Below are 15,135 nucleotides of genomic sequence, written 5' to 3' on the forward strand. Positions count from 1 at the left end.
CCACATCATGCTGAATGTGCAATAAAAGAATACAGCACAGAGGGAAATGGATTTTCCTTGAATGATCCCTTGTCTATTCTGAGATGATTTGCTTCCTAGCAACTGTACAGTAGAGACCAATGTATGCAGCAGGTCACATGGTGATGATGGCATGATCCACTCACACAGTAATACTACTTTGAGACAACTCCTGACAGCCTGCAATCACACACAACATATTTTATAATTTGATCATACAGCCAACAGCAGTTTAGAGAGAGAGAAACAAGACATTAAACACTTTTTTTATAAAACCGAATTCCATTAATCCATGATTAGCTACATCATTGACATTTGACGTGATGTAATTCTAACAACCTCAGAGAGAGCAGCACTGCCCGCTGTGCCTGGAAGGCAGCTGCTCTTTCGTCAGACTGCTCTGCGATCCAACAAGTGTAACCTATCAAGTTTAGCCTACAAAGTTTCTTAAAAGTCTGCAGGAAGGCCGGCTATCCCTTGAGTCTTGCCTCTCCAGCTCTGCATTGGCCTTTCAGTGACCTTCGGCAGGCGATTTTGGAAAGCCTGCACCCCCTCTAGGGTCTCTTGAAACTATTTAAAAAAAGATTCTCTTAGAAAGGGAACGCACACTGAAAACATCATTGTTTTGCAGCTGTTGCCCAGGGTCCAAACACACGGAAAACTTCTTACCTTTCTTATGTTTCAGGCCAAAAGTAAAGTTGGATGTAGCAACCATCAGGACTTGGCCTTGTCCCTTGACCTGTTAACACGTATGCCGAATATTTGAATTGATTTGCAAAGTACCATTATTGAAGAAGAAAACCATCTCAAATTACATTTTACAACACATTGGACACATTTAAACTAATTTCCTTGAGAGTTTTCCTGAAACTTAAAAATGATTTCTGCTAAATAGGTCAAATGAAGGAGACTACAGGCCTGTAGCTCTGACCTCTCATGTCATGAAAATCTTTGAGAGACTGATTCTGCAGCATCTCAAACCCCTTCTGTGTGACTCCCTGGACCCTCTACAGTTTGCCAACCAGGCCAACATCGGTGTAGAGAGGATGCCCTCATCTACATGCTCCACAGAGCCAACTCACACTTGGAGAAGCCGCACAGCTCACTAAGAATCCTGTTCTTCGTGTTCTCCAGCGCATTCAACACCATCCAGCCACACCTGCTCGCTGAGAAGCTGTCACTGACGCAGGTGGATCACAGCTTGGTGGCCTGGATCACTGACTACCTCACCAGCAGATCTCAGTATGTCAGACTGCAGGGCAGCGTGTCTGATGTGCTGGTGAGCAACACTGGAGCCCCCAAGGAACTGTGCTGTCACCATTCCTGTTCACCCTCTACACCTCTGACTTCCGCTTCAACTCCGGCTCATGCCACCTACAGAAGTTCTCTGATGACTCCTCCATTGTCAGCTGCATCACAGATGACAACAAGGAGGAGTACAGGGCCCTGGTGGAGAACGTAGGCTGGTGTGACAACAACCACCTCCAGCTCAACATCAGCACGACTAAGGAGCTGGTGGTGGACTTCAGGCAGAGCACGAAGAGGTCTCTAACCCCAACACCATCAGGGGGGAGGAGGTGGAGGTGGTGAACACCTACAAGTTCCTGGGAGTGCACTTGAACAATAAACTGGACTGGGGTGACAACACTGATGCTCTCTTCAGGAAGGGACAGAGCAAACTGTTCTTCCTGAGGAGAATCAGCTCCTTCAAAGTGTGCACGAGGCTGCTGCAGACGTTCTACCAGTCTGTGGGGCCAGTGTGCTCTTCTTTGCCGTGGTGTGCTGGGGGGGAAACACCAACAAAAGGGATGCTGACAGGCTGAACAAGCTGGTGAGGAAGGCTAGCTCTGTAGTTGGAGTTAAACTGGACAATCTGGAGGAGGTGGCTGAGGGGAGGACGGGGAGGAAACTGGACAGTATCCTGGATAACCCGTCCCACCCCCTCCATGCAGAGCTAGTGAAGATGAGGAGTACATTCAGCCACAGACTCATCCCACCTCGGCACAGCACTAAGCGCCTGGGAAACTCCTTTGTGCCTGTAGCCATCATGCTGCACTACAAGGGGGTAACCATGTGACTCACTGACAATAACCCGGACTGCACATCAAGCCTGCACTCTTGCACTTTTGCACAATAACTTTGACCTGCACTCTCTTTCTGAACACAAACATGTGTTTATTTTTAACAATACAGACTTCAAATGTATATATGCCCACATCACTTAATATTCTCTGTTGTAACAGTTTTTTTTAAAAACCGTTACTTATCTGTATATATTTTTTTAGAATTTTCCATTTTTTTATTTTAATTTTAAATGTGTGTTTCATATCCCTGTGTGAACCTGTACTGTTTTTCCTCTTCTCTGTTGCTGCATAAACACTTGAATTTCCAAACGGGGATTAATAAAGGTACATCCTAACTTATCTTATCTTGGATTTTAAAGGAGGGACCTGGTGAGGTTCTCCTGACTTTCGGAAATCTGACTTCAGAGGGGAACATTGCCAACTATTCAGTACATATGGAACTCAGCATAAATTCATGGTTCAGTCATGATGTAAAATTGCTTCAAAGCCTGATGCTGTTCCTAAATGGGTTGCAGGCATGAAAGTCTGTATATGACTTAGAAGAACTTTCATGCAACTTACTCAAGCTTAAGAAAACAAACTGTTCATGTCACTGCCATCTATAGGATGCACATTGGCAGTAACAGTTCAAAGGAACATCAGTGAGAGAGAGAGATGGCAAAAGAAGCCATTTATTGAAAGAATCAAAAGAAACTGAACATGGACACTTTTTTTTTTTTAATCAAGCAAAATGTAACAGTTTCCACGTCGAAAAACACAGTCAACACTACGTCTCTGAAACACTCAGCGTGATCAGGCAGTTCTATACCGAGGGCAGAGAGCGAAACAGCAGGTTTTTTTTGTTTTCGGAATCTTTTGTAACACATAGAGCTTCAGACAGAGAAAAACTGAAATCCAACATGTAACTTTTGAAATCAAATATATACATTTGTTCTTACAGCATTTACACATAGAAAAAAAAGAAAACAATAAAAGTACCACAGAAGAACTCTATCTGTCAGAACCAAATACACACCATGTGGGAGAACTGAAGCCTGATGCTGCTACCAGGACACCATGGTGTCTTCATGAATGCTGAGGGGGAGCAGCAGCAGGGGCTCTGGGGTTTGGAGGAACACATGGGAGGGCTTGTCAGGGTGTTGGACAGGAACGTGCTTGCACAACCCTGAGCTGAGAGCGAGGTGATTGGGTGGGGGGCAACTTCCTCCAGCTGGCCTCACTTCACTTCCACTTCAGTCTCTTAAGAAAGATGGAATTCATCAAAAAAATAAAAAGACCACATACAACTCCTACCATTCCGCTCAAACATATTTCATTTAAACTAACCTTGTGGATTTGAAAGTGCAGCTGAGGCTAATACGAGGCTAGAATTAAAAATGTATGACATTTCCTCTGTCTTTTCTTAAGACAGCATTGCTCGGGTTAGGGTTGTACAACAATATATACCATTTCCAACAAAATGATATACACGGTGATTTGGCTTTACACAGAACACATCATATTAGTCTCAGCTGAAGTTATGGGTGCATTTTGACAAGGATCCAGCATTGTTGGTTTTGTCCCCCTTTTGGATCCCAGTAGTAGGGTGTAAGGTAACGTAAGGGCAGTATGTAGACGAATCCACTACTGTATGGATTGTTTAGAAAAGTAAAAAAGAAATGTATATATATGTATATTTTGGTAATAGGGTTTTGAAATGGTTGATTGAGATCTTTGAAGCATTCAGAGGCCTTAACTCCACTAACCTATCATTTATGTGCAGGAGTTTTACTGTTGGATGAAAACATTGAGTTAAGAGTTTGATCTTTTCTGGTTTCAACAGTGACTTTCATTATGATTTTTGAGATACTGATTATTTTTTATGAGCATAAGCTTTCTAACCGAGCGCAGTGCAGGGAATCAAAGTTCTACTTCCTGCTGAAAACACTGGGTGCATGGAACCAGTCCCATGTTGTGTTTGGTTGGAGCGTATTATTTGGAAGTGAAGTTAGCCCAGCCGGTTGTTGACTTTGACAGACTGAAGGTGGGGTGGGGAAGGGGGCAGACAGACACACTGACAGTAGTTAGACACTGACTGAGGCGCTGCATTCACACCAATATGGCTTCAGGCCTAGAGACATGCCGGCAACATGCAGACATGTAGACGGGTGACAGAGTTGAGAGTGGAAGTAAACTGCGTAAATCCATCCAATCTTCAGTATCAGCAAACACACAAAGGTAGAGCGACAGGTTCCTTGCTGTTGCTGACTTTGAGAGAGAGAGTGAGAGACATGAAGCACAGCATCATAAACGCAAACTGAAGTCTTCTAAAACAGCAGAGTTCCTTCTCTGTGTGTGTGGTTGTAGGATGCAACTGCATTCATGTGTCTATAAAGACCCAACATCTGAAGAGTCATTTGGAAAGAACACTGACAAATGAAATTACTACAACTGCCCTTTGACCTTCCTATACTATACTGTAACTGTAACATGTTGTGTAATAGTTAACAGAGAAATCCAATAGTATTGCTTTCAGGGTGTGTATATGCGTGGTGCTCTACATCATCACAGACACCAGGGGGTTTCAAAGGAGAGTCTTGGTGTCTTGTGATATTACAGCTGGGAAGTGCTTGATGCGTGCCAATGAGGATCTTAGAGGCAAATTATGTGGTTTCAAAAGTTGTGACTTGTGTGACAAGGGCTTCTGGCTCTTTTGAATTACCCCACAGATAAGCATGTGGAAGTATGTGAGACACTTCGGCGAGTAACAGGTGAAGAAGTGATGACACATTTAATACAATTAAAGGTTTGATTGTTTAGACCACCATGCTTAGTTTAATGTTCTGACCTTAAAATGAACTGATAGGAGGTATATGATTATTAGATCATTCATTGGACAGCTTTGGTGACGTCATCCTGCATGATCAAAGCGTATTGGGATATCAATTTGGACTACAGCCAAAGCATGCTGCAGTTTACAGTTATTGAGCTGTTTGAGATGTATGGTCACTTATCATCACCACAGCTAAATATAATTTTTTTTTAAATCCCAAAGCGACTAACATACATTGAATACCAATTCAATTTGGGGCGAGATGTCTTACCGAGGGACACAACGGCATGCAGTTCTTTGGTCTGCAGTTGATCCGAGTTTGAAAGCTGGCGTTCACACAAGTCAAAACGTACCATATTAAAGCTCCGACGCACCAAAGTTCATTTGAACCACACAAAAAAGATTCAGTGCTCAGCGGCATCATGAGACACGATCACCTCATGTATTCATATTTTGGATTATAATTCAGAGGACACTAAAACTCTCCAGTGAAATGTGAAACAGGTTGATGACTATTTGTTAATAATCATCACCATAGAGTACAGTATGTATATTAGTGTACCATTAATGCTGTATGGAAGTATGCTTTAGTGATTATAATTCTATTCTGTGTGTCATTCCATGTCCTCTGATTCCTTCATCAATCATTCATCACACACTTCAAACCCTTCATCTCTCAGTCACATCTAGCTTAACAAGAGCTGAAGCTTAGTCAAAGCTAGCTTACGGCAATTTGTGTTTCGTAAGTTTCTCAACATTTTGAAATGTCATAGTTAACTCGATTCATTAATAGTCTTTGTGACCCAGTGTTCCTTTAGCAGTCACCTAAAACTGATATCTGATCATAATGGTCAGACTGTGTACCAGCATCACTGACCTTCCAAAGTGATATCTCATTTTTGACAGATAGAGTTCAGTGTCTGTTTTGCCAAGATGTCAGGACCCTTTTCAAAGTGTCTTTAAACGGAGACATCAACACTGTGAAACAGGCCTTTCTCAGAGTGGACATTTGACTGTTCATTGTAGGAAAAGCACAGGTGGAAGTAACAATCTTAAAGGTTTGTTACTTGCACTCTGACTGTAACATTGACACAGCAGTGAATACGACTGCTATTGTTTTCTCTTTGCCAGTGAGCTAGGCCGAACACAGGTACCACATAGCATGGTGGCAAGTAATGTGAAGAAAAATGTTGACAACCATAGATGTGAAACCTGCAGATAAAAGTAAAGCTGTTTGACTTTAACACAACAACAAAGAAAAAGTGTCCTGCTAGCTTTTCTCCTGCTAGCTTGTCAACGGTTAGCTTGCAACCTGCTAGCTTGTTACCTGCTAGCTTGCCACCTGCTCGCTTGCCACCTGCTAGCTTGCCACTCAGTGAGGCCGAATTTTACGAAAAAACGTAATGAATTCAAAAAAATGATGTGGTATTCTTAAACTTTTAAGCCTCATTTTTTGAGAAAGCAACAGCCCTAATAACAGTCAATTTCAACAGCAACAAATATGCTGATCAATCTGATTTAAGAAGTGCTTTTGATGTCTGTACCTGGCCCGACTCATGGGACTTATATCCGTTTTATCTCGCGTATCAATCAACACTAATCAAGAGACATACGTGTGTCACCTCAGTATATCTCTACTGTGTGTCTTCACGGTCATGACAATTTCATAGGACACACTTCTGAGTAGATTGAGATAGATGCTGGTTATTTAGCAAGCTATGTTAGAAAATAATCATACTTCCAGTGCTTTGATTAGTCTAGCCAAAATGTCCTCTGTGAGAAAAGCCTATACCCCTTTGTACTGAGGCAGTCACTTTATGGGTCCTTGGACAATTGCAGTGCATCTTGCTCTTGCTGCTCAAGCAGACTGACAGACTTGTCTGTCGGATTGTACAGTGTCCATAGAGAAACAGTTCATTAACTTGTTTCTTTTCAGACATGTCCTGTGTTTGTTTGTCTCAAAGGGACTGAACCTTTTTCAGTCATTCATATAACTGTCCAAGTTTTATTCCTTGTGTTTCATAGTGACCATGTTGATCTAAAGTGGAATAGCGTCCTTTTCCTCATCTCCTCATTCATTTCTGAACAAAATGTTTTCTGGTTTCTTACCAAGCTTGTTACACCCGTCAGGCTTTCTCTTCCATCTATTCAATCATCCATCTAAACATTTTGACAAATGTTCAGTTCAAGATCGCAGTCTCTAAACCCCTTAGAACTTCTGGTCCATGTATTCATTCTGACAAGTTAGTCTGTAGTTTTACATCCACTCCACTGTAGTGCTTGTCCTAAACATGGGAGACTTTCTGTGTCTCTCTGGCCTGCTTGATGCTGTATAGCCACTTAATGACTCGAGCGTTTCGCTCCACAGCCGAGATGCCATATGGAACACGCTCTCCGGCCTCCTCCTCCTCCTCCTCAGCCGCCTCTGATAGCCCATCATTGGAAGATCGCCGCGACCGGTCGCAGTCTGAGGAGATCATAGAAGCTGATCGAAAGTTCAGGCTGACGATGTCTGAGTTGGCCCGAGCAAAGTTCTCTGGACCAACTGCCTCCAGCTCCTCTGGGTCGAGGCCACAGTAGTTAAAAAAACGTTCCACGTCAGCTCCGGCCCGGGCGTACCGGTCTGACAGGTCTGACTTAGATCTGTGTAGCGAGGAGCGGCGAACCACGGAGGAACCAAGCTCCAGGTTGGCATCTGTTGAAGTATTTGTAGGATCTCCCTGTGGGGTGCTGTTGTCACACAGCGAAGGGGATGGAGTTGGACGAGGGGGTGGCAACGAAAAGGAAAGTGCGGGGGGTGGGAGGGAGGCGGGGTTGGGTTTTGGAGGGAGCGGTGGAGCCGATGAGCTGCTGGACCGGGCCGTGCTCAGCGGCTTTCCATTGCACAGTCGCAGGAGGTCTGAGGAGGAGTGGGAGGTGAGTAGGGGTGGGAGTGGGGAGCGGGAGCGATCAATAATTCCTTCACCTCGTCTGCTAAGGTTGAGGTTTCCACCCTGCAGTGGACTGCGACGCCCCCCGCTGTTCAACGGCGGGACCTTCAGCGAATGGGAAAAGGAGCGCAGGGAGTGTGAGGTGCTGGGGCTGGGAGCGGATTCAGCAGGATGCTCATTCAGCGTCATCGTGGATCGGTAGGTTAACGGCATCCTAGGAAACAGCAAGATAAATACATGTAATGCTGTAAATCAGCTAGGTAAAGTGGACACTAACTGAAGGCCAAATTCAAGTTCTGTACATCCGCACTTAGTCGCTTGTAGACAGACAAGAAAGCTAAGAAATTTACAGATCAGAGAATGCATGAAGCCTGGATATCTAATATGGAATCTATGGTTCCCCCATTGACCACTCACACTGCCCCTCAAAACTTTGCCAGATCTCTGCTCCAGCCCCACCCATATTTCCATACCTATGTGTTTCAGCTATGTTTATGCCTTAGTGATACATCAAGGCTCATCTAGATTTAAAACCAAGTTATACATAGAACATTTTTCTATATCGGCTAATCACACCTAGATGTTTTCTCTTGGGCAAGGCAAAGGATGAACATTTTGGACCCCAAAACTCTCACACTGACCAACACTGTAAACAAGTGCTGAAAGGAGTGATAGCAGTGGCCATTGGGTTGGTGACTTGTTACTGTAGGGGGGATCCATGGTTATTCTTGATATTACTTTATTAACGATTAATTACTTTTTGATATAAAAAACAATGTATTATTTGTAGGAAAAGTAAGTAACAAGTGCTCAGGGCCAGAAGCTTCCACATCAATGTTAAAAAATGTATGAAAAAGCCAGCAACATTTATGACATTTGAGTTGATCATTTTACGTAGACGTGTTCGCACACGAAAACAACTTTTAAACTTTAATTAATGTTGAAACAGTAAATTACCCGGATGGTGTCCAACTTCTGGCCATTCCCCCTGACGACCTCATCAACACAGCACTCTTAGCTCCGCCTATGCGCCCTTCGGACGTTGCTCCTGAAGATGATGAGGAGTTAAGCAGATTTTTAAGGATCTCCAGGTTTAAATTCTCTCGTTTGCTGCTGCCTGCACATGTGTCTGATTTAGCATTGTTATTGGATGCTTTGAAAGGTATCCCGCCCCCATTTCCGCCTCCACCAATCCCAGAGCCCCTTTTGGATAGGAGGGTGTGACCGACGGGAGGCTTAGCCAACACGGGTGGTTTGATTGGCTCCTGCTTGGCGTTGATAACCTCCTGGCTCTTGACATACTTTGCCTTGTCAGCTTCCAGTCTCTCCACAGCACTGAGGCGCTTTGGGTTAGTGTCCACCTGAGACAGATACAAAGAATAATTGTTAATGTTAATGAGCATAACTCTGCAATATTTTGGATACAGGTTTTTAAACCCTAGACGTGCCAAATAACACGAAAAAAAGGGTCACTATCTTTAAAAGTGTATCTATATTTGCATGGTCAGTACACAGACATCTTGAAACACTTACTACCTCAGTGTGTGTATGTTGGCACTTCTTCTAGGAACATTGTCATGTGAGAGTCTTAATGCTGTGAAGGAGCGATCTCTCCTTGATGTATGGACTACCTCAGCATTAATATACCGGGTTACTGTCATTGGTATATGATAGTTGTTGGTATTAAATTATGCCAATTGTTTTTTGTTCGAAATGAACTATGCTCGCAGTTAGCCATCAGGCCAATGGATTGTTGATCGGTACGTCTGATTCTTTGGATACATATTTCCCTGACTTAAATGTGTCTTCGATTTATACGAGATGTATGTGAGATAATACATTAAATTTCATTATTTTTAGGCGTTCAGAGAAATTAACTCAAATGCAGATTACATTTCAGATTTTCTATGTTAGAACAAAGAAGTGAAATGGTAGTAAAACCTCACATTTTACAGAAAGAATACAGAATGAAAAAGATCACTTTCAAAGTACATACTGTAGGGAAGAGGAAAACAACCAGACAATCAAATACACAATTAACTCAACGTGAAAGAGGTGTTTGTTGTTGTTGTCAATATGTAAAGACAGTATGTTCTATTCTATTGGGGGTCGTGTGTTGCTCTTGGTTAAATGTTTCATGTTTGTTGTGTAGAGATGCTGCTTGAATGTAAAACATCAAACCAGACCCCCTCTCTGTAAACCTGCATTCTTAAATCAGCTCACTACCTTAACATCTCTTGAATTCAACTATGTTTTCTAGTAGTTATCTGAAGTTTGATCCTGCATCCCTTTTAACTTTGTGAATGCCTAGATATTAAATTATAAACTATCTATATACATACCAGTGATTGTGGCTCTGGTATTCTTAGGTCATTGAATATAAGTTGCCCTCTCTGCAGACCCTCCCATTTGACTCGTTTTCTTTATTGCTACGATGTATTTGAGGTTAGATGGTAAGTCAAAGTCATAAAATATATCCTAGGTCAAATACATGTGTAATAAAGACTTTTGTGGTTTGTCCACAGTTAGACCAAACGCTATTCAGAACAGATCACGCAAGCAAGTTGTTCCGCGTCACACTGCTCTGCCGCATATTCTGGAGTTGTTTTGACTTTGCATTCTGTAGCCTCCCATTTCGGTTTTAAATGAAAAAATGGACATCAGAAATTGGCTTAAAACCACTCGTAGGTCTAAGGATTTATCAACAACAAATTGTGATGAGAGGGCTGTAGCCGATGCTTCCACCACGGACGCTACCTAGCAGCACATCAACAGGTACTGCTGCTGCTGCTGCCGCTATTGGGCTGCTGCTGTCAAGTTTTTAATGAGAATTTGTGCATTGCGCATGTTTGCTGTGTTACCCGTGTTGGTGCCGCCGCGCACACACTTTTGCAAAAATGGTTTCTATGTTGCTCTTTGTTTTGTGTGTCTTTACGCAATGCTGTTGGCCGTGCTGTCTGAGGTTATCTATATCTATAGGACAGTTTTGTGGGACATCCCTCTGTAGAATCGTTCTGGCGCCGGGCCTGCCTCTCTGTGACCCTGATTGGCCATACATTATCATATGAGTATGGCTTTCATTGATCCATATTACCACACAGAGTAATGTACCTGTCTCCTGAAGTAGTCCGGGCCCTTATTGAGGATGCGGAGGGGTACGGTGGAACTGAAGGGTGTTGCGGGGCCAGCGGCCTTGCTATCTGGCAGGGCTGGAGCCAGTGTCTCTGTCGGCATGGCAACGAGGCGACTGGGGTGGCCGGCCGTGGTGGCAGCAGGTGCGGGGAGGTCGACAGAGGGCGGGGGCACCGGAGGACCCCCAATACATGAAGACACAAGGTTGAGAAGAGAGAGCCTAGAAAGAGATGGCCCTCCTGGCCCTCCTCATTGCCTGATGGACCCTGTGGCACCGGGCCAGACTCTGGGCTGGGGGGAGGGGGGCTGAACACGGAGTTCAGATATACTCCTGCATTGCCTGAGTAGGACAATCTGTGTGAGCAGCTCTACAACCTCAACAGAGTCTTTCCTACTGGTGTGGGCTGCTCAGGAACTGCTGACCTGTTCCTCAAGCAAGACGGACAGATAGAAGGAGAGAGAGAGTGCAGTGACAGGGAGGAGAGGAGGACAAAGAGTGATGAGTGTGTTTCAGTGCAGCGGTGTGGATCAGTGCTTCCACAGGGCCGAAGGAAAGGCAGAGAACGGAGGATGAAGAAAACCCTCGCCGTCTCTCCACGCTCACTTCAGCTCGCCACAATATCTGAAATAGAAGGGGAGAGAAAGAAACAGCCAATGAGGGGAGAGTCAGACTGTGACATCATGCACCTAGCAACAATAGCACGAATAGCTAGGACACACACACACACACACACACACACACACACACACACACACACACACACACACACACACACACACACACACACACACACACACACACACACACACACACACACACACACACACACACACACACACACACACACACACACACACACACACACACACACACTGTGTAAAAACAGCTAACTGTGAAATACCTGATTTCTGATGACATTAACAAGAGCATGAAACGAGTCGTTTAAATGTCAACTCATGCAGGATAATCAAGCAGCTGATCGAGCTGAAATGCTTTTCTCAAAGGCAGCCTAGTGGTGCTATTATTTAAGCGAGGACAAGCTGGTATCAAACTTCCACTAATCAAAACTTGTTTTTTAAGCAAGTACTTTGTTTGTATCACCAATTAGCAAACGTTAGCCTATGTTAGCTCATAGCTGAAAGCACACTGCTGTTAACACAAGCCTTCCATATGGCGGTGGACTCTTAATGCTGTTAGTTAAAACACAAGTCTTAAAAACAGCAAATTAGGGAATGATATACCCAGAATATATTTCTGTATACATGACAGGCCTGTGCATAATGTTGGATAACAACACACTGTGTTGCCTCAAAGGGTTGAGAAAGATTGAAATTCTCAAAAAATAAGAAGACAAAAACAATACCTATTCAACTTGTTTTGATATTAGACTATAGAGTGGTAGTCCTTAACAATAAGTGAGCATTTTGGCACTTCCCATCCTCTGATCTCGTAGTCAATGGTTTTTTAATCGTCATTTTGGTTATAAACAAGGTCTGTGGTTAACGCAGAAGGGATTTGATATAAATTACATCAGTAAATACCCCACTGGTGAATATCTCGAGCTTCTTTAGGTCATAAAAACAGTGTCTGCTAACAATTGACCAAGTGTACTAACATCATCACACTGAACATTAGCTGCCTTTAGCGTAGAGGCGGTGAAGTGCAGCACTGTGACCGTGATGTAGTTCCTTTATAGCCTAACGTTAGCTTTTTACTTCTTCCGATTGCATCTAGCCTTCATAAAATGGTGTTTATATGTGGATATTACCCTGCTGAACAGCTGTTAGTCACAGATTTTATTTTCAGCTTTATTCAAAAATCCAATAGAAAAATCTCATTGCTTTTTGTTGATGGAGCACTTGCAGTGCCAACTGCTGGGTTGTCCTATACAAATACATCATCACTGCACCACTCTGTTAGCCTCTGTACATCATATTCAGTACCACAGTCTTTGAACTCTGCCGTGGTCTTGAAATTGAATGAATCCTTATCGGTTGTGGGTGAGTTTTGAATGGGTCCATGTCATTTTTGACCTGTCAAGATCATCTCCCTAAATCGAAAACAGCCAGTGCAGGTAAAAATAAGTCCTTCAAAATTGTAAAAACACAGCAGCTGACCACAGCAGTGTGCAGTCAACCAGTGAGTCAGTTAACCTCTTGTAGCACAGCTGCTAGCTCAGCTACAGCGCAGGTACCCACTGCCTCTCTTTGAGCACCATCAGTCTCTGTCCTTCAAATGGAGGGCTGCTTGGCTCTGATTACCAGTACCATGTTTGTGTCTACATGTAGCGGGGGAGTGTCCGTTTTCCTCCCTCCTACAATAGTTGTTACCTGTTGCTGGCAGAAGGGCTTTGGGCAGAATTTGTGGGTTTCTATATTTCAAATAATTCAGTTGTTTCTGTTATGTCATCATTAGCCTTGAATTCAATACAAACAATATGGACAAATTGAAGGCATGTTTTTCCAGGACAACAGATTGCATAACTGACAGACTGATATTGCATCAGCACATTTTTACTCCATTCTAAATGATTTGATTAAACAGTTTTTTTTAAACTATATTATTTCTAACTGAGTGTAATAGTTTTGAACTGCAGTCAGACGTATCACCAGACCACTCTTAGCTTTACTAAAGAATCCCCAGGACATAGAAAGCCTGTTCGGGTGTAGGGCTGTATTTTTAGAATGACGTTTGAGACTTAAATGAAATCAATTGAAATCTAATAAGATTTGAAATTAGTAAAAAGCAAGTTGAATAAGTACTAATGAAAATAAATGAAAGAAAACTTTCAGGGACATTTTAGGGAAAAATCATCATGCAACCGCCATGTAGCGATGTACACATGATGTACACATGGAACTTAAGTCACGTGATCACAGGCGGCTGATAATAAGTCTGAGTATATGCAGGTGAATTGTACCTTTTATATCTGTTAAGATTGATGTGGTCATTCACTGACTTTTGCTTAGAGGTCCTTAAACTCTTCCCTGTGGATGCTTTGATGGTGTAATAGGGGTTACAGCCATAAATACTGCTGTATGTGTGTGTTTTTACACACTTTAAGCATGATTATATTCCTGTTTGCCTTCATGGCAGCTTACCCTCTATCAGCTCACTGGTGGAGCTGATGTGTGGGTTGATGTGTGTCATCCACTCACAGCTTGAGGGCTCTAAAAGCTAGAGATTGGACCTTTGAACATCAAAGGTTATATTTAAGGTTCCTCAGGCGCTGGGGTGCAGGCATTACTGCACCCCAACGATGACGAACTCAGCCATGGTGGATGTTAAATCTGTGTCACTGATGTAAATACTTCATTGTCTTTTCTTATTACTTTCTAGAGTCAAAAAGTCAAAAGCTAACACCGTGTGTAGCTAGCTAGCGAGAAGGCTGAACTTTAGTAAACTCTGAATCATGATGTCCACTTGGAATGTCAGAGATAGTTTTCTGGTCAGCTGATATGATGTTATATGCTCATCAGGACAGATCCTGGTGAGCGTGGGGATATCCTCTAAGTGAAGGAATGTGTACGCATGTCTCCAATATGTCCTGATATCAACTTTATTTCACACATGGTGCTGTTATTTTCACACTCTTATCAATTGAACAGGGTGGAGCATTCTCAGAGTCCACAGAAATGCAAACTGAAACATAAGAGGCAGATAAGCTAACCTGACCTTGATGAAGGTCACTGTCTGACGAGCACAACAAAGCAGAAACAAGTGTTCCCAGCTTTCATACATTTAAAATGATCAAAAGGGAACTGCATTTATTTGAAAGTATGATGCAGTCTGTCCGCATGAGAGTAATGAAGTCCAGGTGTCAGGTATAGACTTTCATCACTGGCTAGATAGTTTGGTAACACTTACAGACGTGGACAAATTGTTGGTACCCTTCCGTTAAAGAAAGAAAAACCCACAATGGTCACTGAAATAACTTGAAACTGACAAAAGTAATAATAAATAAAAATGTATTGAAAAATAAAGAATGAAATTCAGACATTGCTTTTGAATTGTGGTTCAACAGAATCATTTATAAAAAACAAAATAATGAAACTGGCCTGGACAAAAAATGATGGTACCCTTAGAAAAGACTGAAAACAATTTGACCACAGGGTCAAATTATTAATGCGTGTGCTGTAATTAGCATCACAGGTGTCT

The 15,135-nt window shown here is 42.8% G+C and overlaps 1 protein-coding gene across 2 annotated transcripts in view; it reads right to left on the reverse strand.

Annotated features, from left to right (window-relative positions):
- Positions 1 to 2,796: 2,796 nt before the first annotated feature.
- Positions 2,797 to 15,135, reverse strand: part of fam110b (family with sequence similarity 110 member B) — a 49,445-nt gene continuing 37,106 nt past the window's right edge. For both annotated transcript variants that reach the window (XM_063885128.1, XM_063885129.1), the window contains exons 3-5: positions 10,956 to 11,598; positions 8,802 to 9,205; positions 2,797 to 8,058 (exon numbers count right to left, since the gene is read on the reverse strand). In XM_063885128.1, coding sequence (XP_063741198.1) covers positions 7,200 to 8,058; positions 8,802 to 9,205; positions 10,956 to 11,078 — 1,386 coding nt within the window. In that variant the 5' untranslated portion in view covers positions 11,079 to 11,598 and the 3' untranslated portion in view covers positions 2,797 to 7,199. The remainder of the gene's footprint in view (positions 8,059 to 8,801; positions 9,206 to 10,955; positions 11,599 to 15,135) is intronic.

Source organism: Eleginops maclovinus, chromosome 6, assembly GCF_036324505.1.
Source record: "Eleginops maclovinus isolate JMC-PN-2008 ecotype Puerto Natales chromosome 6, JC_Emac_rtc_rv5, whole genome shotgun sequence".
Taxonomy (NCBI): Eukaryota; Metazoa; Chordata; class Actinopteri; order Perciformes; family Eleginopidae; genus Eleginops; species Eleginops maclovinus.